The 25278-nt window shown below is 47.4% G+C and overlaps 1 protein-coding gene across 2 annotated transcripts in view; it reads left to right on the plus strand.

Moving 5' to 3' along the window:
• The first annotated feature begins 3422 nt into the window (after window positions 1-3422).
• Window positions 3423-25278, plus strand: part of LOC108708766 (FTS and Hook-interacting protein-like) — a 37122-nt gene continuing 15266 nt past the window's right edge. The window contains exons 1-4 of one of the 2 annotated variants that reach the window (XM_041582730.1): window positions 3423-3793; window positions 23076-23360; window positions 24326-24550; window positions 24662-25054. In XM_041582730.1, the coding sequence (XP_041438664.1) occupies window positions 23232-23360; window positions 24326-24550; window positions 24662-25054 (747 nt within the window). In that variant the 5' untranslated portion in view covers window positions 3423-3793; window positions 23076-23231. Of the gene's footprint in view, window positions 3794-15781; window positions 15908-23075; window positions 23361-24325; window positions 24551-24661; window positions 25055-25278 lie in introns of those variants that run through there. The other variant, XM_041582731.1, reaches the window with a different exon arrangement.

Consider the following 25278-nt stretch of genomic DNA (forward strand, 5'->3'; position numbering starts at 1 on the left):
AGTAGAGTATAACAGTGCTTTATTAGCAGGTTCATGCAGCCATTACACAACAGTAAGCAACTCACCACAAGCTGTATAGAAAGTATGCACAGTATAAGTCTTGAGCACAGTGACATCTGCAGGCCATTTGTATAAACCCCACAGTTGTATTACTCAGCAGCAAAACTGTCCCATGTGAATTGTTGGTTGGTCCCAGATGCTGAAGAGCTGAACATGTTCTTTCAATCACTAATCTTACAATGCCTAGAACCTCCAGCTCACAGTCCCCTTTGTCAGCTGAGAGATTCCAATCCACTCCCTCTGGTTTAATGGACGCATCATCGTTCCTGGCAAGGAAATTGGCTTCTTATTTACTAGCCCATATACACCACTATGGGCTCATTCTCACTTTGCTCACCTGCACTACCTACTACATTTCATATATTGGCCTTGACTTGGTGTATGTATGTATTTATGTATAACTTTATTTGTAAAGTGCTGTTAAGGAGCCGCATCGCTGTACAGTGCATAAAAGTACAAAACATATATATATATATGTGTGTGTGTGTGTGTGTTAATTGAAGGACCAGCACTCCATTTCTGTGAACAATAAATGTGTTTATTTATGCCTATCCAACGTTTCGGCCCACATTAGGGCCTTTCTCAAGGACAATTAGCATGTAAATAAGTGCAGAATTAAATACCCTCCAATTTGTCGTCAGCAGTGGAAAGAAAACTTTCAAACAATTATCTCATTGGTATAAACTTTGATGCAGTTAAAAGACTCACCACTGGGTGCCACTGTTGTACAAGTGAAATAGCGTGTCCAATTCGGTGAAACAATGTGTCCATTTCATAAACAGTTCATTCATAAAAAAAACATGCAACTTAATACCGATTGGTTACTCTTTTTCCATTATAGGCAGATATACACTTCAGTAAATATGTTGCTATTACTTTTATTCTATGTTACCATTTAATATTTGTCATATATGTTGCGATTCATTTTATGCCATAATTAGTTACTGAAACATTATATTATACACGGGGAAGACAAAAGATATAATAAATATATACGAAATCATATCAGGACAAAGAGCTTAAGTGCTATGTGGTAAGAGACACAGTGGGAAGGAGGTCCCTGCCCCATAGAGCTAACAGTCTAAGTTGATGGGTGGATAACATACAGGCACATAGTCAGTAGGCACAGGACTAGACATGTTTTAGTGCTGCAAAAGTAAATCAACTTTGGCTCCCGCACACCCTCTGATGAATATCAAGACGATACCTGGTGCACAAAGGTAGAGGAACGGCCGCCTCACAAGCAGTATAGCAGAAAAAATCCCAAGACACATAGAGTCAGTGCAAACAAGCTGCCTTGCGGGTTTATTGCGAAGTGCAAAGTTTCGGGGTCACGCCCCTTTCTCAAGCATAAAGAACACAGTGCAAAGGGTGAATATAAAGCAATTGATATGCAAATGAAGTCAATTAAAGTCCATCCACCAATGGGGGATCATCCAAAGGAGCGCATCCTCAGTGCGTCAGTGATCCTGTGTAAAATTAGTGAAAATAGTCTGGATTCATAAATAGTTAATACATCATAAAACCATGAAACTTGCAGATATAAAGGATTAAAATGCATTAATAGAAAGAAGTTAATTTACCCAGTGCATTAAAGTGAACCAATCAGAGATATAAAACAGACATAGTACAAAATAGCATTTACACTTAATACAATAAAAATATAGTGTATTCACTCTTCGAACGGGGGGCAAAAGGAAGCTGTCCCTGATATAGAAGGGAACTATATAGCATTCATCTGGAAGAGAATAGAGTCAAGATAAATATTATAAAAAGCAGGCCATATTAAATTCTTCGTTTATTCCTTTAGGATGTCTAGCATGTAGCAGCCAAATCCAGCAACACTCTTTTTAAATCTTGGCCCTGTTTTACTATCACTTTGCAATAAACACGCAAGGCAGCTTGCTTGCACTGACCCTGTGTGCCGAAGGTAAATCCTTCGAATATCGAAGTCGAAGGATTTACCGCAATTAGTTTGATCGAACGAAAAATCGGTAGGTTTTAGGTGGCGAAGTAGGGGGTCGAAGTTTTCTTTAAAGAGACAATATTTCAACTATCGAATGGTCGAATGGTCAAACGATTTTTAGTCTGAATCGTTCGATTTCAAGTCAAAGTCGTAGTCGAAGGTCGAAGTAGCCAATTCGATGGTCGAAGTAACCAAACAAAAAAACATTCGAAATTTGAAGTTTTTTTTTTATTCTATTCCTTCACTCGAGCTTAGTAAATGTGCCCCTTGGTTTTCTCTTGAAGAGATTGAGAGAAGATTCCTTATGTAGGAATTCAGGGACAGATCCCATAGGGAAGCAGTTACAACATTAGGAGATATTTTAGACAATAAAACTCTTATATCTTTGCCCAAATTCCCAGAACACACACAAGGCCATGACATTGGCTAATTTCCATACATACAACTTAAGGTGGCCATACATGGAGAGATCTGCTTGTTTTGAGGTGGGCAATATCGGGCTGATCCGATCGTGGGCCCTAGGGCCCAACAATCGGATCCTAGCGAACGCAAACGGGCGGTCGGATCGTGGGACCGAATCAACGAACAGATGCGTCCGCGATCCGACGGGATTTTTAGTCCCATCCGATCGAAATCTGGCCGACTTTCGGCCAGATCTCGATCGGGGAAGCCCGTCGGGGCCCCCCATACACGGGCCAATAAGCTGCCGACTCGGTCTGTCAGCAGCTTTTAGCGGCCCGTGTATGGCCACCTTTACACATGCTTTTAGGGTCCAATTGACTGAGGACTCCCCACTGTAAGACACTAGTAAGCTACTTCTATAGAACATACACAGCAGAATTCCTTCCCCTTTTCATTACAGTCTAATAAATGTCGCCGATCTCTCCCGTTACACGTGAACAACAGGAAGACCTCCCATATTATTTCTTAACTCGCTACTGAATTTCTATGACATTCCCATTGGGTGAAGTGAAATGTTTCCAGATAGATCCCCAGGTTTGTTGCCATGTTTCTTGCTCCCGCCCTGACATTTTCTAAAGGAATTATGAAAAGCTTAAATGACAATGTGGAAGATATTCCTCATATTATCCCACGTGCATGTTGTTTATTCAGCATTAGAGGTGAAATTATGCCTCAACACAACCCCCTACCCTGTGTAGAACATTATACAAGATAGGGGGATTCTCACAATGGGAGGGGAAGAGACTCATTTATAAACACTGGGCAGTAACCCATAGCAACCAATCAGTGATGAGATTGTTACAGTCAGCCGCAGGTCCAACACTGAAAGCAATGAATCATCTGATTGGTTGCTATGGGTTACCGCCCAGCATTTATAAACGAGCCCCACTGCTCAAGCCACGTGATTGTCACACTCCTGCCCCAGCCAGGGTAGAACTACTGAACAACCGGACTGTGGGGAACTCAATAGTTTCTAGCCCCGCATCATCATTATTATTATCTATGGCGTACGTACACGTCACACACAACCACTAGGTGACACAATTCACCAGTGGAAAAAAATGGATTCGCAAGAGGAATCCGAGTCGAACTACACTTCCCAAAATGCCCCGCGCTCCGTGGACAAACACAACGACCGACGTAGAAGCCACGTATGCGCAGTAGCTTCGTGGTGCGCTATGGTTGCGCATGCGCAGAGAGGGCTCGGTTGCGCATGCGCATCTTCAGAGGGGCGTCCAGGTTTCCCTGTACACAGGAGAGCAAGATGGCGGCTGAGAAGCTGTGAGAGGAGCGCTGCCCGGACAGGTGAGACAAGGAGCGGTATATACCGGGGTTAAATGTGTGGCAGCGGTGTTACCTTCTCTCACATGTGCCTTAGCGTCACTCAGCTCTTTCATTCACCCTGACACGTCCTTCATGAGTCTCTATTTGTTACTGCGGGGAATGTGTTTATTGGCCACTGGCACTTGGGCCGAATATGCCCACTGGCTCCTGTATTTCAAATACTTTATTATACCCACAGACTGACCCCTGTAATACCCACTGACTGACCCCTGTAATACCCACAGACTGACCCCTGTAATACCCACTGACTGACCCCTGTAATACCCACTGATTGACCCCTGTAATACCCACTGACTGGCCCCTGTAATACCCACTGACTGACCCCTGTAATACCCACTGACTGACCCCTGTAATACCCACTGACTGACCCCTGTAATACCCACTGACTGACCCCTGTAATACCCACTGACTGACCCCTGTAATACCCACTGACTGGCACCTGTAATACCCACTGACTGACCCCTGTAATACCCCGACGACCCTGTAAACTGACCCCTGTAATACCCACTGACTGACCCCTGTGGGAATGGGTGGTGTAGTAGTCCAGCTTTATTCTAACTGGCTGCCTTAAATGGAAATATATGATGAATAATGGCACTTAAAAATATTGACTTTGAACACTGACTTAATAAATTATCTGACTCCCTACCTGTGTAATACCCACTGACTGACCCCTGTAATACCCACTGACTGACCCCCTGTAATACCAGTGACTGACCCCTGTAATACCCACTGACTGACCCTGTAATACCCACTGACTGCCCCTGTAATACCCACTGACTGGCCCTGTAATACCACTGACTGGCCCTGTAATACCACTGACTGGCCCCTGTAATACCCACTGACTGACCCCTGTAATACCACTGCCTGAATACCCACACTGCCCCTGTAATACCCACTGACTGGGCCCCTGGTAATACCCCACTGACTGACCCCTGTAATACCCACTGACTGACCCCTGTAATACCCACTGACTGGCCCCTGTAATACCCACTTGCCCCTGTAAATACCACTGACTGGCCCCTGTAATACCCACTGACTGACCCCTGTAATACCACACTGACTGCACTGACTGCCCCTGTAATACCCACTGACTGCCCTGTAATACCCACTGACTGCCCTGTAATACCCACTGGCCCTGTAATACCCACTGACTGACCCCTGAATACCCACTGACTGGCCCCTGTAATAACCCACTGGCTGACCTGTATATACCCACTGACTGACCCCTGTAATACCCACTGACTGACCCCTGTAATACCCACTGACTGGCCCCTGTAATACCCACTGACTGACCCCTGTAATACCCACTGACTGGCCCCTGTAATAACCCACTGACTACCTGTAATACCCACTGACTGACCCCTGTAATACCCACTGACTGACCCCTGTAATACCCACTGACTGGGCCCCACCCTGACTGGCCCCTGTAATACCCACTGACTGACCCTGTAATACCCACTGACTGACCCCTGTAATACCCACTGACTGACCCCTGTAATACCCACTGACTGGCCCCTGTAACACCTGACCCCTGTAATACCCACTGACTGACCCTGTAATACCACTGACTGACGCCCTGTAATACCCACTGACTGACCCCTGTAATACCCACTGACTGACCCTGTAATCCACTGACTGCCCTGTTAATACCACTGACTGACCCCTGTAATCCTGACCCTTAATACCCACTGACTGGCCCTGACCCTGACTGGCCCTGTAATACCCACTGACTGACCCCTGTAATACCACTGACTGACCCCTGTAAACCCACTGACTGACCCTGTAATACTGACTGACCCCACTGACTGACCCCTGTAATACCCACTGACTGGCCCCTGTAATACCCACTGACTGGCCCCTGTAATACCCACTGACTGACCCCTGTAATACCCACTGACTGACCCCTGTAATACCCACTGACTGACCTACTGACTGGCCCCTGTAATACCCACTGACTGGCCCTGTAATCCCACTGACTGACCCCTGTAATACCCACTGACTGGCCCCTGTAAATACCCACTGACTGAACCCTGTAATACCACTGACTGACCCTGTAATACCCACTGACTGACCCCTGTAATACCCACTGACTGGCCCTGTAATACCCACTGACTGGCCCCTGTAATACCACTGACTGACCCTGTAATACATGGACTGCCCCTGTAATAACTGACTGGCCCCTGTAATACCACTGACTGGCCACCTGAGTAATACCCACTGAACTGACCCCTGACTGACCCCTGTAATCACTGACTGGCCCTGTAAATACCACTGACTGACTGGCCCACCCCCCACTGACTGCCTGTAATACCCCTGACTGCCCCTGTAATACCCACTGACTGACCCCTGTAAATACCCACGTGACTGGCCCCTGTAATCCACTGACTGGCCCTGTAATACCCACTGACTGGCCCCTGTAATACCCACTGAACTGACCCCTGTAATACCCACTTGACTGACCCTGTAATACCCACTGACTGACCCCTGTAATACCCACTGACTGACTGCCTGTAAATACCCACTGACTGACCCCTGTAATACCCACTGACTGGCCCCTGTAATACCCACTGACTGGCCCCTGTAACTACCTGCACTGACTGGCCCCTGTAATACCCACTGACTGACCCTGTAACCCCTGATGGCACTGTAATACCCATGGACTGAACCGACTGTAATACCCACTGACTGGCCCCTGTAATACCCACTGGCTACCATGTAATACCCACTACTGACCCCTGGTAACTACCGCCACTGACTGACCCCTGTAATACCCACTGATTGGCCCCTGTAATACCCACTGACTGACTGACGCCTGTAATAACCACTGGCAACCTGTAATACCCACTGACTGACCCCCTGTAATACCCCTCACTGGCTTGACCCCTGTAATACCCACTGACTGGCCCCTGTCACCTGCTGACTGGCGCCTGTAAAACCCATGACTGGCGCCTGTAATACCCACTGACTGGCCCCTGTAATACCCACTGACTGGCCCTGTTAATACCCACTGACTGGCCCCTGTAAATACCCACTGACTGGCCCCTGTAAATACCCACTGACTGACACCCTGTAATACCCCACTGACTGGCCCCACCCCACTGACTGGCGCCTGGTAATACCCACACCTGTAAATGGAAATATATGGGCACTGACTGGCACCTGTAAGGGGAAATATATGGGCACTGACTGACCCCGGTATACACTGACTGACCCTGTAATACCCACTGACTGGCCCCTGTAATACCCACTGACTGACCCGTAATACCACTGACTGAAGGTAATACACTGACTGACCCCTGTAATACCCACTGACTGACCCTGTAATACCCACTTGACTGTGGTAATACCCACTGACTGACCCTGTAATACCCACTGACTGGCCCCTGTAATTACCACCTGACATGACCCCGGTAATACCTCACTGACTGACCCCTGTAAATACCACACTGACTGACCCCCTGTAATACCCACTGACTGACCGGTAATACCCACTGATCTGACCCCCGGTACCCATGACTCCCCACTGCCACTGACTGTAATACCACTGACTGCTGTAATACCCACTGACTGACCCCCTGTAATACCCACTGACTGACCCCTGTAATACCCACTGACTGGCCCCTGTAATACCCAAACCTGTAAATGGAAATATATGGGCACTGACTGACACCTGTATGTGCAATAGTTTATACCTGCTGACTGGCACCTGTAAGGGGAAATATATGGGCACTGACTGGCACCTTGAAGTAGAAAGGATTCGAGGTACTGACTGGCACCAGTATGGGGAAAGGGTTATCAACACTGACTGGCATTTGTAATGCTTTATGGGCACTCACTTGCACCTCAACTAACTGTACCTGTAATACCCCACTGACTGACCCCTGTAATACCCCACTGACTGGCCCTGTAATACCCCACTGATGACCCCTGTATATACCATGACCCCTACCACTGACTGACCCCTGTAATACCCAATGACTGACCCTGTAAATACCCACTGACTGGACGCCTGTTAGCCCACTGACCCCTGTAATACCGCACTGACTGACCCTGTATATACCCCACTGACTGGCACCGTGTAATACCGCACTGACTGACCCCTGTAATACCCACTGACTGACCTCTGTAATACCCCACTGACTGACCCCTGTAATACCCAACTGGACTGACCCTGTAATACCACTGACTGGCCCCTGTAATACCCACTGACTGACCCTGTAATACCCACTGACTGGCACCTGTAATACCCACTGAACTGGCCCCCTGTAATACCCCACTGACTGGCACCTGTAATACCACTGACTGACCCCTGTAATACCCACTGACTGAACCCTGTAATACCCATCTGACTGACCCCTGTAATACCCACTGACTGCACCTGTAATACCACTGAACTGACCCTGTATACCCACTGACTGACCCTGTAAATACCACTGACTGACCCCTGTAATACCACTGACTGGCCCCTGTAATACCCACTGATGGCTTCCTGTAATACCACTGACTGACGCCCTGTAATACCCACTGACTGGCCCCTGTAATACCCACTGACTGGCCCCTGTAATACGCCACTGACTGAACGCCCTGTAATACCACTGCTGCCCCTGTAATACCACTGACTGGCCCTGTAATACCACTGACTGGCCCCTGTAATAGCCACTGACTGGCCCCCTGTAATAGCCACTGACTGGCCGCCTGTAATAGCCACTGACTGGCCCTGTAAAGCCAGTGAACTGGCCCCTGTAATAGCCACTGACTGGCCCTGTAATAGCCACTGACTGGCCCCTGTAATAGCCACATGACTGGCCCCTGTATTAGCCCTGACTGACCCCTGTAATAGCTCACTTGACTGGCCCCTGTAATAGCCACTGACTGGCCGCCTGTAAATAGCCACTGGACTGGCGCCCTGTGAATAGCCACTGACTGGCCCCTGTAATAGCACTTGACTGGCCCCTGTATAGCCCACTGACTTGGTCCCTGTAAATACCCACTGACTGACGCCCTGTAATACCCACTGACTGACCCCCTGTAATACCCCTGACTGCCCCTGTGAATACCCACTTGACTGACCCCTGTAATACCCCCTGACTGACCCTGTAATAACCCACTGACTGACCCTGTAATACCCACTGACCTGAACTGACCCCTGTAATACCCCTGACTGACTGACCCTCTGTAATTAACCACTGGCAACTGTAATACCCACTGATGCCCTGTAATTACCACTGACTGCCACTGTATATACCCCTGACTGACCCTGTTAATACCACACTGCTGACCCCTGTAATACCCACTGAACATGGCCCCTGTAATACCCATCTGACTGGCATGTATACCCACTGACTGACCCCTGTAATACCCACTGACTGACCCTGTATACCACTGACTGGCAGGGCCTGTAATACCCACTGACTGACTGTACCCCTGTAATAACCACTGGCAACCTGTAATACCCCTGACTGACCCCTGTAATACCCACTGACTGGCCCTGGTAATACCCACTGACGTGACGCCCTGTAATAACCACTGGCACCTGTATACCCACTGACTGACCCCTGTAATACCCACTGACTGGCCCCTGTAATACGCCACTGACTGACGCTCTGTAATACCCACTGACTGACCCTGTAAAATACCCCAGTGACTGGCGCCTGCAATACCACTGACTGGCGCCTGTAATAAACCCACTGACTGATGACCCCTGTAATACCCACGTGACTGGACCCCTGTAATACACTGAACTGACCCCTGTAATCCTCACTTGACTGCCCTGTAATACCCATGCGCTGGCCTGTACAATACCCACTGACGGCCTCTGTCAAATACCGCAGCTGATCTGGCCGCTGTAATACCACACTTGACTGGCGGCCTGTAATACCCACTGACTGGCGCCTGTAATACCCACTGACTGACCCCCTGTAATACCCACTGACTGACCCCTGTAATACCCACTGACTGGCCCCTGTAATACCCACTGACTGGTACCTGTAAAGATTTCATATTAGGGGCAGTGATTGGGACCTGTAAGGAGTAAGTTTAAGGGACACTGGTACCTGCTAGAAAGAAAGGTTTTGGGCTCTGGTACCAGTAGGGGACTCCTGGTTGTGGGTTTCCTGTGCTAAAGAAAAGTCTGTGAGGGACCATTATTTATTTATGGCACAGAGTAGCCCAGATGGTTCCCAGCTTCTCAGTCAGGTGCCAAATACCAACTTACACTTACGTTGGCCCTGCTGGTGCACTCACTCCACCACTCACTCCACCACTCACTCCACCACTCACTCCACCACTCACTCCACCACTCACTCCTGAAGGTTTGAGCAATAATCACATGATTATATGGAGCCTAATGGACCTTTGTGCAATTGTGAATGTTCTGTTCCCTGGCAATGACGGGCAGCACAGGTTAGTAATGAGAGCCAATATTCTGTATAAATAGCCCACGCAGTGGGGACAGTACATTGGGGGAAAGGGCATGGTTTCTATATCCCAACTAGTTGTAGTTGAACTAAACAGTGTAACAATGTAACAGAGCCACAAGCCTTAGTGCCACTTGTCTGGACCTTGATCTGTAGTTTGGGCAACTGTTCCCTTGTGTTCTGAGGTTTCATTACTGAGATAACAGGGAAGTAAATATCACCTCCTCTCTATCTGCCCCACCCCTGACATTCCACTCGTTTTTATTGCCTCTATAACAAAAAGTAAGTTTTACCTCTCAGGGGTTCAGAGCTGTCTCACTTTCCTGTCTATTAGACTCTGTCTCGCTTTCTTTTCTATTAGCCTCTGTCTCACTTTCCTGTCTATTAGATTCTGTCTCGCTTTCTTTTCTATTAGCCTTTGTCTCACTTTCCTTTCTATTAGCCTCTGTCTCGCTTTCCTTTCTATTAGCCTCTGCCTCACTCTCCTTTCTATTAGCCTCTGTCTCGCTTTCCTTTCTATGAGCCTCTGTCTCGCTTTCTATTAGCCTCTGCCTCACTTTCCTTTCTATTAGCCTCTGTCTCGCTTTCCTTTCTATGAGCCTCTGTCTAGCTTTCCTTTCTATGAGCCTCTGTCTCGCTTTCCTTTCTATGAGCCTCTGTCTCGCTTTCCTTTCTATTAGCCTCTGTCTCGCTTTCCTTTCTATTAGCCTTTGTCTCACTTTCCTTTCTATTAGCCTCTGTCTCGCTTTCCTTTCTATTAGCCTCTGTCTCGCTTTCCTTTCTATGAGCCTCTGTCTCGCTTTCCTTTCCATGAGCCTCTGTCTCGCTTTCCTTTCCATGAGCCTCTGTCTCGCTTTCCTTTCTATGAGCCTCTGTCTCGCTTTCCTTTCTAATAGCCTCTGTCTCGCTTTCCTTTCTATGAGCCTCTGTCTCGCTTTCCTTTCTATGAGCCTCTGTCTCTCTTTACTTTCTATGAGCCTCTGTCTCGCTTTCCTTTCTATGAGCCTCTGTCTCGCTTTCCTTTCTATGAGCCTCTGTCTCGCTTTCCTTTCTATGAGCCTCTGTCTCGCTTTCCTTTCTATGAGCCTCTGTCTCGCTTTCCTTTCCATGAGCCTCTGTCTCGCTTTCCTTTCCATGAGCCTCTGTCTCGCTTTCCTTTCTATGAGCCTCTGTCTCGCTTTCCTTTCCATGAGCCTCTGTCTCGCTTTCCTTTCTATTAGCCTCTGTCTCGCTTTCCTTTCTATGAGCCTCTGTCTCGCTTTCCTTTCTATTAGCCTTTGTCTCACTTTCCTTTCTATGAGCCTCTGTCTCGCTTTCCTTTCTATTAGCCTTTGTCTCACTTTCCTTTCTATGAGCCTCTGTCTCGCTTTCTTTTCTATTAGCCTTTGTCTCACTTTCCTTTCTATTAGCCTCTGTCTCGCTTTCCTTTCTATGAGCCTCTGTCTCGCTTTCCTTTCTATTAGCCTCTGTCTCACTCTCCTTTCTATTAGCCTCTGTCTCGCTTTCCTTTCTATGAGCCTCTGTCTCGCTTTCTATTAGCCTCTGCCTCACTTTCCTTTCTATTAGCCCTCTGTCTCGCTTTCCTTTCTATGAGCCTCTGTCTAGCTTTCCTTTCTATGAGCCTCTGTCTCGCTTTCCTTTCTATTAGCCTTTGTCTCACTTTCCTTTCTATGAGCCTCTGTCTCGCTTTCTTTTCTATTAGCCTTTGTCTCACTTTCCTTTCTATTAGCCTCTGTCTCGCTTTCCTTTCTATGAGCCTCTGTCTCGCTTTCCTTTCCATGAGCCTCTGTCTCGCTTTCCTTTCTATGAGCCTCTGTCTCGCTTTCCTTTCCATGAGCCTCTGTCTCGCTTTCCTTTCTATTAGCCTCTGTCTCGCTTTCCTTTCTATTAGCCTTTTTTCTCACTTTCCTTTCTATGAGCCTCTGTCTCGCTTTCCTTTCTATTAGCCTCTGTCTCGCTTTCCTTTCTATGAGCCTCTGTCTCAGTTTCCTTTCTATTAGCCTTTGTCTCACTTTCCTTTCTATTAGCCTCTGTCTCGCTTCCTTTCTATTAGCCTCTCTCGCTTTCCTTTCTATGAGCCTCTGTCTCGCTTTCCTTTCTATGAGCCTCTGTCTCGCTTTCCTTTCCATGAGCCTCTGTCTCGCTTTCCTTTCTATGAGCCTCTGTCTCGCTTTCCTTTCTAATAGCCTCTGTCTCGCTTTCCTTTCTAATAGCCTCTGTCTCGCTTTCCTTTCTATGAGCCTCTGTCTCGCTTTCCTTTCTATGAGCCTCTGTCTCGCTTTCCTTTCTATGAGCCTCTGTCTCGCTTTCCTTTCTATGAGCCTCTGTCTCGCTTTCCTTTCTATGAGCCTCTGTCTCGCTTTCCTTTCTAATAGCCTCTGTCTCGCTTTCCTTTCTATGAGCCTCTGTCTCGCTTTCCTTTCTATGAGCCTCTGTCTCGCTTTCCTTTCTATGAGCCTCTGTCTCGCTTTCCTTTCTATGAGCCTCTGTCTCGCTTTCCTTTCTATGAGCCTCTGTCTCGCTTTCCTTTCTATGAGCCTCTGTCTCGCTTTCCTTTCTAATAGCCTCTGTCTCGCTTTCCTTTCTAATAGCCTCTGTCTCGCTTTCCTTTCTATGAGCCTCTGTCTCGCTTTCCTTTCTATGAGCCTCTCTCGCTTTCCTTTCCATGAGCCTCTGTCTCGCTTTCCTTTCTAATAGCCTCTGTCTCGCTTTCCTTTCTAATAGCCTCTGTCTCGCTTTCCTTTCTATGAGCCTCTGTCTCGCTTTCCTTTCTATGAGCCTCTGTCTCGCTTTCCTTTCTATGAGCCTCTGTCTCGCTTTCCTTTCTAATAGCCTCTGTCTCGCTTTCCTTTCTATGAGCCTCTGTCTCGCTTTACTTTCTATTAGCCTCTGTCTCGCTTTCCTTTCTATGAGCCTCTATCTCGCTTTCCTTTCTATTAGCCTCTGTCTCGCTTTCCTTTCTATGAGCCTCTGTCTCGCTTTCCTTTCTATGAGCCTCTGTCTCGCTTTCCTTTCTATGAGCCTTTGTCTCACTTTCCTTTCTATGAGCCTCTGTCTCGCTTTCTTTTCTATTAGCCTTTGTCTCACTTTCCTTTCTATTAGCCTCTGTCTCGCTTTCCTTTCTATGAGCCTCTGTCTCGCTTTCCTTTCCATGAGCCTCTGTCTCGCTTTCCTTTCTATGAGCCTCTGTCTCGCTTTCCTTTCCATGAGCCTCTGTCTCGCTTTCCTTTCTATTAGCCTCTGTCTCGCTTTCCTTTCTATTAGCCTTTGTCTCCCTTTCCTTTCTATGAGCCTCTGTCTCGCTTTCTTTTCTATTAGCCTTTGTCTCACTTTCCTTTCTATGAGCCTCTGTCTCGCTTTCTTTTCTATTAGCCTTTGTCTCACTTTCCTTTCTATTAGCCTCTGTCTCGCTTTCCTTTCTATTAGCCTCTGTCTCGCTTTCCTTTCTATTAGCCTCTGTCTCACTCTCCTTTCTATTAGCCTCTGTCTCGCTTTCCTTTCTATGAGCCTCTGTCTCGCTTTCTATTAGCCTCTGCCTCACTTTCCTTTCTATTAGCCTCTGTCTCGCTTTCCTTTCTATGAGCCTCTGTCTAGCTTTCCTTTCTATGAGCCTCTGTCTCGCTTTCCTTTCTATTAGCCTTTGTCTCACTTTCCTTTCTATGAGCCTCTGTCTCGCTTTCTTTTCTATTAGCCTTTGTCTCACTTTCCTTTCTATTAGCCTCTGTCTCGCTTTCCTTTCTATGAGCCTCTGTCTCGCTTTCCTTTCCATGAGCCTCTGTCTCGCTTTCCTTTCTATGAGCCTCTGTCTCGCTTTCCTTTCCATGAGCCTCTGTCTCGCTTTCCTTTCTATTAGCCTCTGTCTCGCTTTCCTTTCTATTAGCCTTTTTCTCACTTTCCTTTCTATGAGCCTCTGTCTCGCTTTCCTTTCTATTAGCCTCTGTCTCGCTTTCCTTTCTATGAGCCTCTGTCTCAGTTTCCTTTCTATTAGCCTTTGTCTCACTTTCCTTTCTATTAGCCTCTGTCTCGCTTTCCTTTCTATTAGCCTCTGTCTCGCTTTCCTTTCTATGAGCCTCTGTCTCGCTTTCCTTTCTATGAGCCTCTGTCTCGCTTTCCTTTCCATGAGCCTCTGTCTCGCTTTCCTTTCTATGAGCCTCTGTCTCGCTTTCCTTTCTAATAGCCTCTGTCTCGCTTTCCTTTCTAATAGCCTCTGTCTCGCTTTCCTTTCTATGAGCCTCTGTCTCGCTTTCCTTTCTATGAGCCTCTGTCTCGCTTTCCTTTCTATGAGCCTCTGTCTCGCTTTCCTTTCTATGAGCCTCTGTCTCGCTTTCCTTTCTATGAGCCTCTGTCTCGCTTTCCTTTCCATGAGCCTCTGTCTCGCTTTCCTTTCTAATAGCCTCTGTCTCGCTTTCCTTTCTAATAGCCTCTGTCTCGCTTTCCTTTCTATGAGCCTCTGTCTCGCTTTCCTTTCTATGAGCCTCTGTCTCGCTTTCCTTTCTATGAGCCTCTGTCTCGCTTTCCTTTCTAATAGCCTCTGTCTCGCTTTCCTTTCTATGAGCCTCTGTCTCGCTTTACTTTCTATTAGCCTCTGTCTCGCTTTCCTTTCTATGAGCCTCTATCTCGCTTTCCTTTCTATTAGCCTCTGTCTCGCTTTCCTTTCTATGAGCCTCTGTCTCGCTTTCCTTTCTATGAGCCTCTGTCTCGCTTTCCTTTCTATGAGCCTCTGTCTCGCTTTCCTTTCTATGAGCCTCTGTCTCGCTTTCCTTTCTATGAGCCTCTGTCTCGCTTTCCTTTCTATGAGCCTCTGTCTCGCTTTCCTTTCTATGAGCCTCTGTCTCGCTTTCCTTTCTATGAGCCTCTGTCTCGCTTAACTTTCTATGAGCCTCTGTCTCGCTTTCCTTTCTATGAGCCTCTGTCTCGCTTTCCTTTCTATGAGCCTCTGTCTCGCTTTCCTTTCTATGAGCCTCTGTCTCGCTTTCCTTTCTATGAGCCTCTGTCACGCTTTCCTTTCTATGAGCCTCTGTCTCACAGTGCATTGTGCTGTCTATATGGCCCTGACCAGCTGTCACCCAGACATATTTAAATACCAATAAAGAGGGAAGAAATAAGGCACATATTAAGCGATACCCTCATACTGTACTAAGGGAATCTGTATGGCAGCTCTCTTCTTCAGAGAAATGCATGCAGGATTTTAGGGGTAAAAAGAAACATGAGTAGAAATTATCTGCAGGGGAAGTGCTTTGTACATTGCTGGCTTAGGCCCCAGGGTGTCAGTAATTACTTTGTGGGGGACTTCTTGTTGGCACGACTGTAGCCCACCGATAGCACAGACAGTGTGGCATTTAGAAGGATCACACTGGGTGAGTTCATGTCTCCACCATCAAAGCCAAGCAGAGCAAATCCCATCCTGGGGTCAGGGTGGTTCTTATTTGTTGGATAAATAGGAAGTACAGGAAATGAGCCATTACACTTGTACCCATAATGCACTTGAGCAGCAGGAGGGCTGATGTATTAACAGTGGGGGGGGGCAGCTACTCTGTATGTAATTTAAATGATATGGGAGCCTCCCTTCCTCCTCAGCTTCCTCTACCGTCTCCTCTTGGATCTGTTTTCCAGTTCATAGACCCTGCTACTGGAGAGGAAACTACTGCATTATAAGGTATAATGAGCCCCCTACTATAAATAATAAGGATATCATAACTCACTGAGGAGTTTTCTGTGACCATATAAAGAAACAAGGCTGAAGGCTGAGTTATACAGGGAACTCTGAGTATCACTCATGTATTATAAGGGATAATGTACCCCCTACTGTAAATGGTAAGGATATTAGAAGTCACTGAGGGGTTGTTCTATGACCATATAAAGGCACAAGGCTGAGTTATACAGGGAACTCTTGAGTATCACTCATGTATTATAAGGGATAATGTACCCCCTACTGTAAATGATAAGGATATTAGAAGTCACTGAGGGGTTGTTCTGTGACCATATAAAGGCACAAGGCTGCAGGCTGAGTTATACAGGGAACTCTGAGTATCACTCATGTATTATAAGGGATAATGTACCCCCTACTGTAAATGATAAGGATATTAGAAGTCACTGAGGGGTTGTTCTGTGACCATATAAAGGCACAAGGCTGCAGGCTGTGTTATACAGAAGGTGACATTAATGAGTAGGGTCGCGGGGGGGTACAATGTTGCTTATAATACACATTTAGAGGTCACTAAGCTCCAGATAGAGAGAGAGAATTATGCCCCTAATGTTGGCAGATGACCCTAAATACATGTGAGATGGAGGCACTGGTACAAAGCAGCAGAAGAAGTAAACAAGCCTAGAGCTTTGCATGCTGGGATACCCCCATGATTCTCTGCGTCAGGGAGGGGTCAGTTAGGGTTGAGGGTGGGGGGAGAGTGAATTGGATTGAGTGTGAGTGGGGGCTGAGTGATGCACATCTGTATGTGCCAGTGATTGATGTGAGTGCAGGGAGAGTACGGGAGCAGTCCATTTGCAGTGTGGGGGAGTTTATGTGTGTGTGTTTATGATGCATCAGGTGTAAGTGGTATGTGCCAGTACAGACTGGATCCTCATGTATAACTATAAATAACAAGTGACATGTGGGACGACTATCATGTGACACCCAGTGATTCTCTGGGACAGACCAGAGTGGAACGTTCCGCTAATTAGTCCCCAGTGATTAATGTGGCCCATGGGACATTGATTTCCCTCCCGCTGAGCAGGGGGTAGATATAAGACAAAACTCTATGACCTACATAGCCACATCTCTCTGATACTGACAAATCACCCCCAACTTCTACCCTATAATACCCACTGCTGATTTACTACAGGGGGGTGTGAGTTTCCCCAATACCTGCAGTGCACCCTGGAACTGATTATAATGTGTATAATCCCTGATATAGGATATAAACCTCTGGGGCACGCACATTATAATCTCACTCTTAAAACTCAGTTACCCCCTCACTCTGTGGGCTCCTAATTACCTCTTACCACTCATTTACCCCCTCACTCTGTGGGCTCCTAAATGATAGGCTGATAAATAAAGAAGTGTATTACTCTGACCGTTACTACTGGGAGCTCAGGGCCAGGGAGTGAGGGGGACATGAGACAATGTAACAATATATAGGGCAGTGCAATAACTATACCCGGGGGCATTATAATCCCTTAATAATAACATTTATACACTCAGTCCTGCCACAGTCCTGCCAGCCAATCACTGGCCATTTCCATCACTCACTCACACTGAGCTTCTCATCAACAGCCCATATAACAATCTGCGTCTCCATGGAGACTAATTAGCTGCTAAATATAACTACTAGATCTTCCTCATCATTTATTTATATGGAGCAGCAGCGTGTACCCACTTTATATCAAATGGGGGTGTAATGTAACGCAAGTTATGTAAGTGCAGAGACGTTCAACTAAATTGGTTAGAGGGAGGGAAAACTTAAATTATGAGAGGAGACTGTCAAGGTTGGGGTTGTTTTCTCTGGGAAAAAAGGCGTTTGCTAGGGGACATGATTACACTTTACAAGTACATTATAGACAAATTTATGTGAGAGTAGGGATGGGTGTGTGTATGGATGCTGGGCTTTCATTTGGAGGGGTTGAACTTGATGGTCTTTGTCTTTTTTCAACCCAATGTAACTAAGTAAGTGTCTGAGTCACATATACTACACTCTTTACCTTAATCCCACTTTGTCTCACTATACACACTGTCCTGCAGATACACCCCTTACCTTAATCCCACCTTGTCTCACTATACACACTGTCCCACAGCTACACCCCTCACCTTAATCCCACCTTGTCTCACTATACACACTGTTTTACAGCTACACCCCTTACCTTAATCCCACCTTGTCTCACTATACACACTGTCCTGCAGATACACCCCTTACCTTAATCCCACCTTGTCTCACTATACACACTGTCCCACAGCTACACCCCTTACCTTAATCCCACCTTGTCTCACTATACACACTGTCCCACAGCTACACCCCTTACCTTAATCCCACCTTGTCTCACTATACACATTGTCCTACAGCTACACCCCTTACCTTAATCCCACCTTGTCTCACTATACACACTGTCCTGCAGATACACCCCTTACCTTAATCCCACCTTGTTTCACTATACACACTGTCCTGCAGCTACACCCCTTACCTTAATCCCACCTTGTCTCACTATACACACTGTCCCGCAGCTACACCCCTTACCTTAATCCCACCTTGTCTCACTATACACACTGTCCTGCAGATACACCCCTTACCTTAATCCCACCTTGTCTCACTATACACACTGTCCTGCAGCTACACCCCTTACCTTAATACCACCTTGTCTCACTATACACACTGTCCCACAGCTATACCCCTTACCTTAATACCACCTTGTCTCACTATACACACTGTCCTGCAGCTACACCCCATCCCACTTTGTCTCACTATACACACTGTCCTACAGCTACACCCCTTACCTTAATCCCACCTTGTCTCACTATACACACTGTCCTACAGCTACACCCCTTACCTTAATCCCACCTTGTCTCACTATACACACTGTCCTGCAGATACACCCCTTACCTTAATCCCACCTTGTTTCACTATACACACTGTCCTGCAGCTACACCCCTTACCTTAATCCCACCTTGTCTCACTATACACACTGTCCCACAGCTACACCCCTTACCTTAATCCACCTTGTCTCACTATACACACTGTCCTGCAGATACACCCCTTACCTTAATCCCACCTTGTTTCACTATACACACTGTCCTGCAGCTACACCCCTTACCTTAATCCCACCTTGTCTCACTATACACACTGTCCCACAGCTACACCCCTTACCTTAATCCCACCTTGTCTCACTATACACACTGTCCTGCAGCTACACCCCTTACCTTAATCCCACCTTGTCTCACTATACACACTGTCCCACAGCTACACCCCTTACCTTAATCCCACCTTGTCTCACTATACACACTGTCCTGCAGATACACCCCTTACCTTAATCCCACCTTGTCTCACTATACACACTGTCCTGCAGCTACACCCCTTACCTTAATACCACCTTGTCTCACTATACACACTGTCCCACAGCTACACCCCTTACCTTAATCCCACCTTGTCTCACTATACACACTGTCCTGCAGATACACCCCTTACCTTAATCCCACCTTGTCTCACTATACACACTGTCCTGCAGCTACACCCCTTACCTTAATACCACCTTGTCTCACTATACACACTGTCCCACAGCTATACCCCTTACCTTAATACCACCTTGTCTCACTATACACACTGTCCTGCAGCTACACCCCATCCCACTTTGTCTCACTATACACACTGTCCTACAGCTACACCCCTTACCTTAATCCCACCTTGTCTCACTATACACACTGTCCTAGAGCTACACCCCTTACCTTAATCCCACCTTGTCTCACTATACACACTGTCCTGCAGATACACCCCTTACCTTAATCCCACCTTGTTTCACTATACACACTGTCCTGCAGCTACACCCCTTACCTTAATACCACCTTGTCTCACTATACACACTGTCCCACAGCTACACCCCTCACCTTAATCCCACCTTGTCTCACTATACACACTGTCCTACAGCTACACCCCTTACCTTAATCCCACCTTGTCTCACTATACACACTGTCCTGCAGATACACCCCTTACCTTAATCACACCTTGTCTCACTATACACACTGTCCTGCAGCTACACCCTTTACCTTAATCCCACCTTGTCTCACTATACACACTGTCCCACAGCTACACCCCTTACCTTAATACCACCTTGTCTCACTATACACACTGTCCTGCAGCTACACCCCATCCCACTTTGTCTCACTATACACACTGTCCTACAGCTACACCCCTTACCTTAATCCCACCTTGTCTCACTATACACACTGTCCCACAGCTACACCCCTTACCTTAATACCACCTTATCTCACTATACACACTGTCCTGCAGCTACACCCCATCCCACTTTGTCTCACTATACACACTGTCCTACAGATACACCCCTTACCTTAATCCCACCTTGTCTCACTATACACACTGTCCTGCAGCTACACCCCATCCCACTTTGTCTCACTATACACACTGTCCTACAGCTACACCCCTTACCTTAATCCCACTTTGTCTCACTATACACACTGTCCTACAGCTACACCCCTTACCTTAATCCCACCTTGTCTCACTATACACACTGTCCTACAGCTACACCCCTTACCTTAATCCCACCTTGTCTCACTATACACACTGTCCCACAGCTACACCACAGCAATTCTGTGCCCAAAGCAAACAACCTGAATCCTAATGTGAGTGCCCCTCATTGTGTATGTGTAATGTTAGTTGGTAAATAAGGATCCCCATTATAAGGGGCAGAAAGTGCCCCATAATGGGAGGAGCCTAGGGATAAATAACTGCACAGGAGATATTGGTGCAGAGCTGGTCCCGCTGCTGTTCTGCTGTTATTGGGAACCAGTTTAGAGGAACTGGCTGAGCCTCGTGTCAGTACATGAGAATTCCCTGCAGGTCTCAACTTCTTCCAGGGAGTTCAACTGTCACCCAGAATTTAGTTTTACGCCAGGATGGGCCAGCCATGCCAAAAACAGGATTCCCTTATGGTTGCTGACACACCTGTTGTGTGCTGGAGCATATAGATAACCCATGCCTTGCAGGTGAAGTGGAAGTGCTGGGTGTTAATGTGGGTAATTACACAGTCTGTGAGCAGCCAGTTACTCAGCACCAGGGGTCAGAGTCCGTCCTTCCCTCCCCCGTATATGCCCTTTCCTCCCTGCACCCTTCTCCCTCTATCCTTCCTGCACTATTTCCTGCTCCATCTATGCCCTTCCCTCCAATCACCCTTCCCTCCCTGTATCCTTTCCTACCTGCACCCTTCTCTCCCCCATTGATGCCCCCACCTACCTGCACCCTTCCCTCCCCCATCTATGCCCTTCCCTCCCTATACCTTTTCCTCCCTGCACCCTTCCCTCCCCCATCTATGGCCATCCCTCCCTACACCCTTTCCTGGGTCTGATGCTGATGATGATGGAGTTGCTGGCAGGCAGGCGACAAGCTGTAACAGGCAGGTGTGTAGCTGGACCCAAGGTGTTTTTGGGAAGACTGTTAATGTTACAATCCCCTGTTACATTCCAGGAATGTTGGGTGCCACTGTGACATATAATTGGCACTACCAGTTAGCAATGCCCATCCTGTGACTGATATTTTAGTGCCCACCCATGTGTATTTGCCCTTACTACCCCCCCCCCCGTAATGGGAATCCCTTCGCCAAGCCCCCCATGCCCAGCGATACTTTGTCTGTCGTGATGGAGTCGTGCCCCCTGACCCATGTGGCCCAGTCTCACCCAGGGAGCTGTAACACACTGACTGTAACACGCTGACTGTAACACGCTGACTGTAACACGCTGACTGTAACACGCTGACTGTAACACGCTGACTGTAACACGCTGACTGTAACACGCTGACTGTAACACGCTGACTGTAACACGCTGACTGTAACACGCTGACTGTAACACGCTGACTGTAACACGCTGACACTAACACACATTCCTGTGGCCTGGCTTTCCCTCCAGTCAAAAGGGCTCCCCTCCCTCACACACTGTTACTCTTGTCTCCCTCCTGATTCCCATGTTACTTACTGAGCTGTCTGGCGAGGAACATGCCAACTCTTGGGAGTGGGGGGGGGACCCGTGAGTCATTATACACCCCTGCTCCTGGCTGTGCCCTTCCTCTACTCACTGCCCTGAACATGCCAGCTGAAGGGATTGGCACATTCCATGCCACCCACTGAGTAAGTCAATCCTCCAACCCCCAAACATAACCCTCTCAATGCCAGGATCAAGTTAGGTGGCACGTTCCATTCTAGTCCGAGATCATCCCAGTGCAGACTCACAGCAAAGAGTTAATCCTCCAATACCCTACAAATAGTTTTATTTAACCCATTCAATGCCAGGAATGAGGATCAAGTTAGGTGGCACATTCCATACTAGTCAGAGATGATCCCAGTGCAGACTCACCGCTGGGAAGTAACCCTCTGATCTATGCGTCAGGCCTTTTTAACCCTGTCAGTGCCACAGCCAAGCAATCACATGGCTGGAGAGTTGCATATGAGTGCAAAGCCCCTGCACCTATGTGTGTTTGTACAGCTGGTCCTGTGAATTGTGGAATTCTGCTGCTTCTGAAATCTGGGGTGGAGGGTGGGAGGTCAGAATTTAGGTGGGTCGGAGACTGGAATTGAGGGGTGGGAGTGCAGACCATTTTATTATGTGATTTGATATTTTTTTATGTATCACATTTGTTGGATTTCACATACCCACTGTATGTAATGTATATGCTCTGGGCTGCCTCTGCCCCAGTGTTGTCATATCTTTCTTCTCACACTGTTATATCAGCCTCAGGCCTCGCCAGGCAGCAGTGCTGTAAATATTATTCAGCCTTTCAGATAAATAGAAATGAATCCTTATTTGGCTCTGATCCTGAGTGGGTATCGAGAATCTCTGCACAGGAAGTAGTTATCACAGGAGTAGCAGGAAATATCTTCCCCTGCAAAAGGTGCCAAATCACTGGAGTAACATGTAAACAAGGTTCCTAGCTCCTGCCTTAGTGTGTGTGTGTAGTCCAAAACAGTGTACTTACCTCAGGGGTGGGTAGGGCTACTTTGTAGATGTGGGCAGGGCTACTTTGTAGATGTGGGCAGGGCTACACCCTAGATGTGGGTGCGGCTACACCCTAGATGTGGGTTGAACGTCGTATGAATCCTTTACCTTCTTTGTTTTGCAGGGCTTGATGGCAGAATGGAGCAGCCAGAGCTACAGACTGGATGACGAGAATTGGGCCCTAACTTTTCCCACCCCGGCCTGGTTTCCGTAGCTTGTCCCAGTCCCCAAATCTTTCCCACTTTCTCCCACTTACCGTAATCTAATCCCTGCAGCAACAATGAGCTGGCTGAGTAAACTAAACCCTCGGGGGGCTGGCAGCAAGGCAGGGCGAAGTGTCAGTCTCCAACCGCTGCTCACTGCTGATCCAGAGACCTGTCTGATGGTTTTCAAGAACCACTGGTCCCAGGTAAATGTAATTGCTTGTATGGAAGTCATTCACTTTTACAGGCACATACGGTCCATAGAGAAAGATTACCTGTAAGATTCAGTTTATAGGCACAGGGAAAGATTACCTGTAAGCTCCAGTTTATAGGCACGGGGAAAGATTACCTGTAAGATCCAGTTTATAGGCACGGGGAAAGATTACCTGTAAGATCCAGTTTATAGGCACAGGGAAAGATTACCTGTAAGCTCCAGTTTATAGGCACAGGGAAAGATTACCTGTAAACTCCAGTTTATAGGCACAGGGAAGGATTACCTGTAAACTCCAGTTTATAGGCACAGGGAAGGATTACCTGTAAGCTCCAGTTTATAGGCACAGGGAAAGATTACCTGTAAACTCCAGTTTATAGGCACAGGGAAAGATTACCTGTAAACTCCAGTTTATAGGCACAGGGAAAGATTACTCGTAAACTCCAGTTTATAGGTACAGGGAAAGATTACCTGTAAACTCCAGTTTATAGGCACAGGGAAAGATTACCTGTAAGCTCCAGTTTATAGGCACAGGGAAAGATTACCTGTAAGCTCCAGTTTATAGGCACAGGGAAAGATTACCTGTAAACTCCAGTTTATAGGCACAGGGAAAGATTACCTGTAAACTCCAGTTTATAGGCACGGGGAAAGATTACCTGCAAGGGCACGTAGATGTGCATGGGGAATATAGAGAGGAAAAACAGCTACACAGACACAGCAAACTTGTGCAGGCATGTATCTATACAGAATTACCTGCATGGTATACAGACACAAAGAAAGATTACCTGTATGGGCATGGGCACACGGAAAGGTAACTCTAGGGGTATGGGCACAGAGAATGGTACCTATTTGGGCTGAGAGATGGGCACAGAGTATAGTACCTGTATGGGTAGGTAAGGAGATGCATGGAGCCCAGTGTATGTCGCATTACAAGGATTAGATTGTGTTTATGTTGTGCAGGTGCTGCGCATTCTCCAGCGCCACGGCCCCTCCTCAGAGTCAGTAACTGCAGACGACCTGAGCAGCGTGTGTAACAATACTTACCAGATGGTCAGCCTTTTGGCCGAGGAGCTGCCACAAGATGGAGACGGGCCGGGCCCTATCCTGGCATATTTGGCATCAGAGGGAATCCTAGAGACAATCTTGCAGTGGCACCGGCAGCGAGAATTCACTGAGGACAAAAAGGTATTTAACCTGTTATTGACTGGTTTTACTTTGCTCTTATTTGTGCTAATTGCTCTTGCTGCGTTGCTATGATTGAGTTGCATGGATACTCATGTATCCCTTTATTTACAGGTGGAGCAGCTGAAGCTGTATGAGATGCTCATCAGCCAATCCCGCCAGCCCCTGCTACGTTACCAGCCAATCCTGCGCCCCCTGGTCACACTCCTTAGCACCTTCTCCCCAGGTCCAGCCTCACCTGTGCTTGAGAATAACCTGGTGCTGCTGCTCAACCAGTTGTGTGTGTGTCTGGCACAGGAACCCTCCACCCTGGAACTTTTCTTCCAATCTCCCTCTGGTACCAACGACCCTGCCAACCTGATTATCTTCTCTCTGCTGGTGCCCTTCATACACCATGAGGGAGTGATTGGGCAGCAGGCACGGGATGCACTACTCCTTATCATGGCCATGTCATCAGCAAACCCAACTATGGCCAAATACATCACTGAGAATTCCTTCTTCTGCCCCGTGAGTCTCTTTCTAACGCTCCCTCTTGTGCACTTTCTCATTATCCACCAATGAATCACTCATTCCCCTCTCTTCCATAGTTACATAGTTAAATTGGGTTGAAAAAAGACAAAGTCCATCAAGTTCAGCCCCTCCAAATGAAAACCCAGCCTCTTGGTAAGGAATCCCATAGCTTGACTGTCCTTACAGTAAAGAGACCCTTTCTTTGCTGATGGTGTTATCTC

Source organism: Xenopus laevis, chromosome 2L (assembly GCF_017654675.1).
Source record: "Xenopus laevis strain J_2021 chromosome 2L, Xenopus_laevis_v10.1, whole genome shotgun sequence".
NCBI lineage: Eukaryota > Metazoa > Chordata > Amphibia > Anura > Pipidae > Xenopus > Xenopus laevis.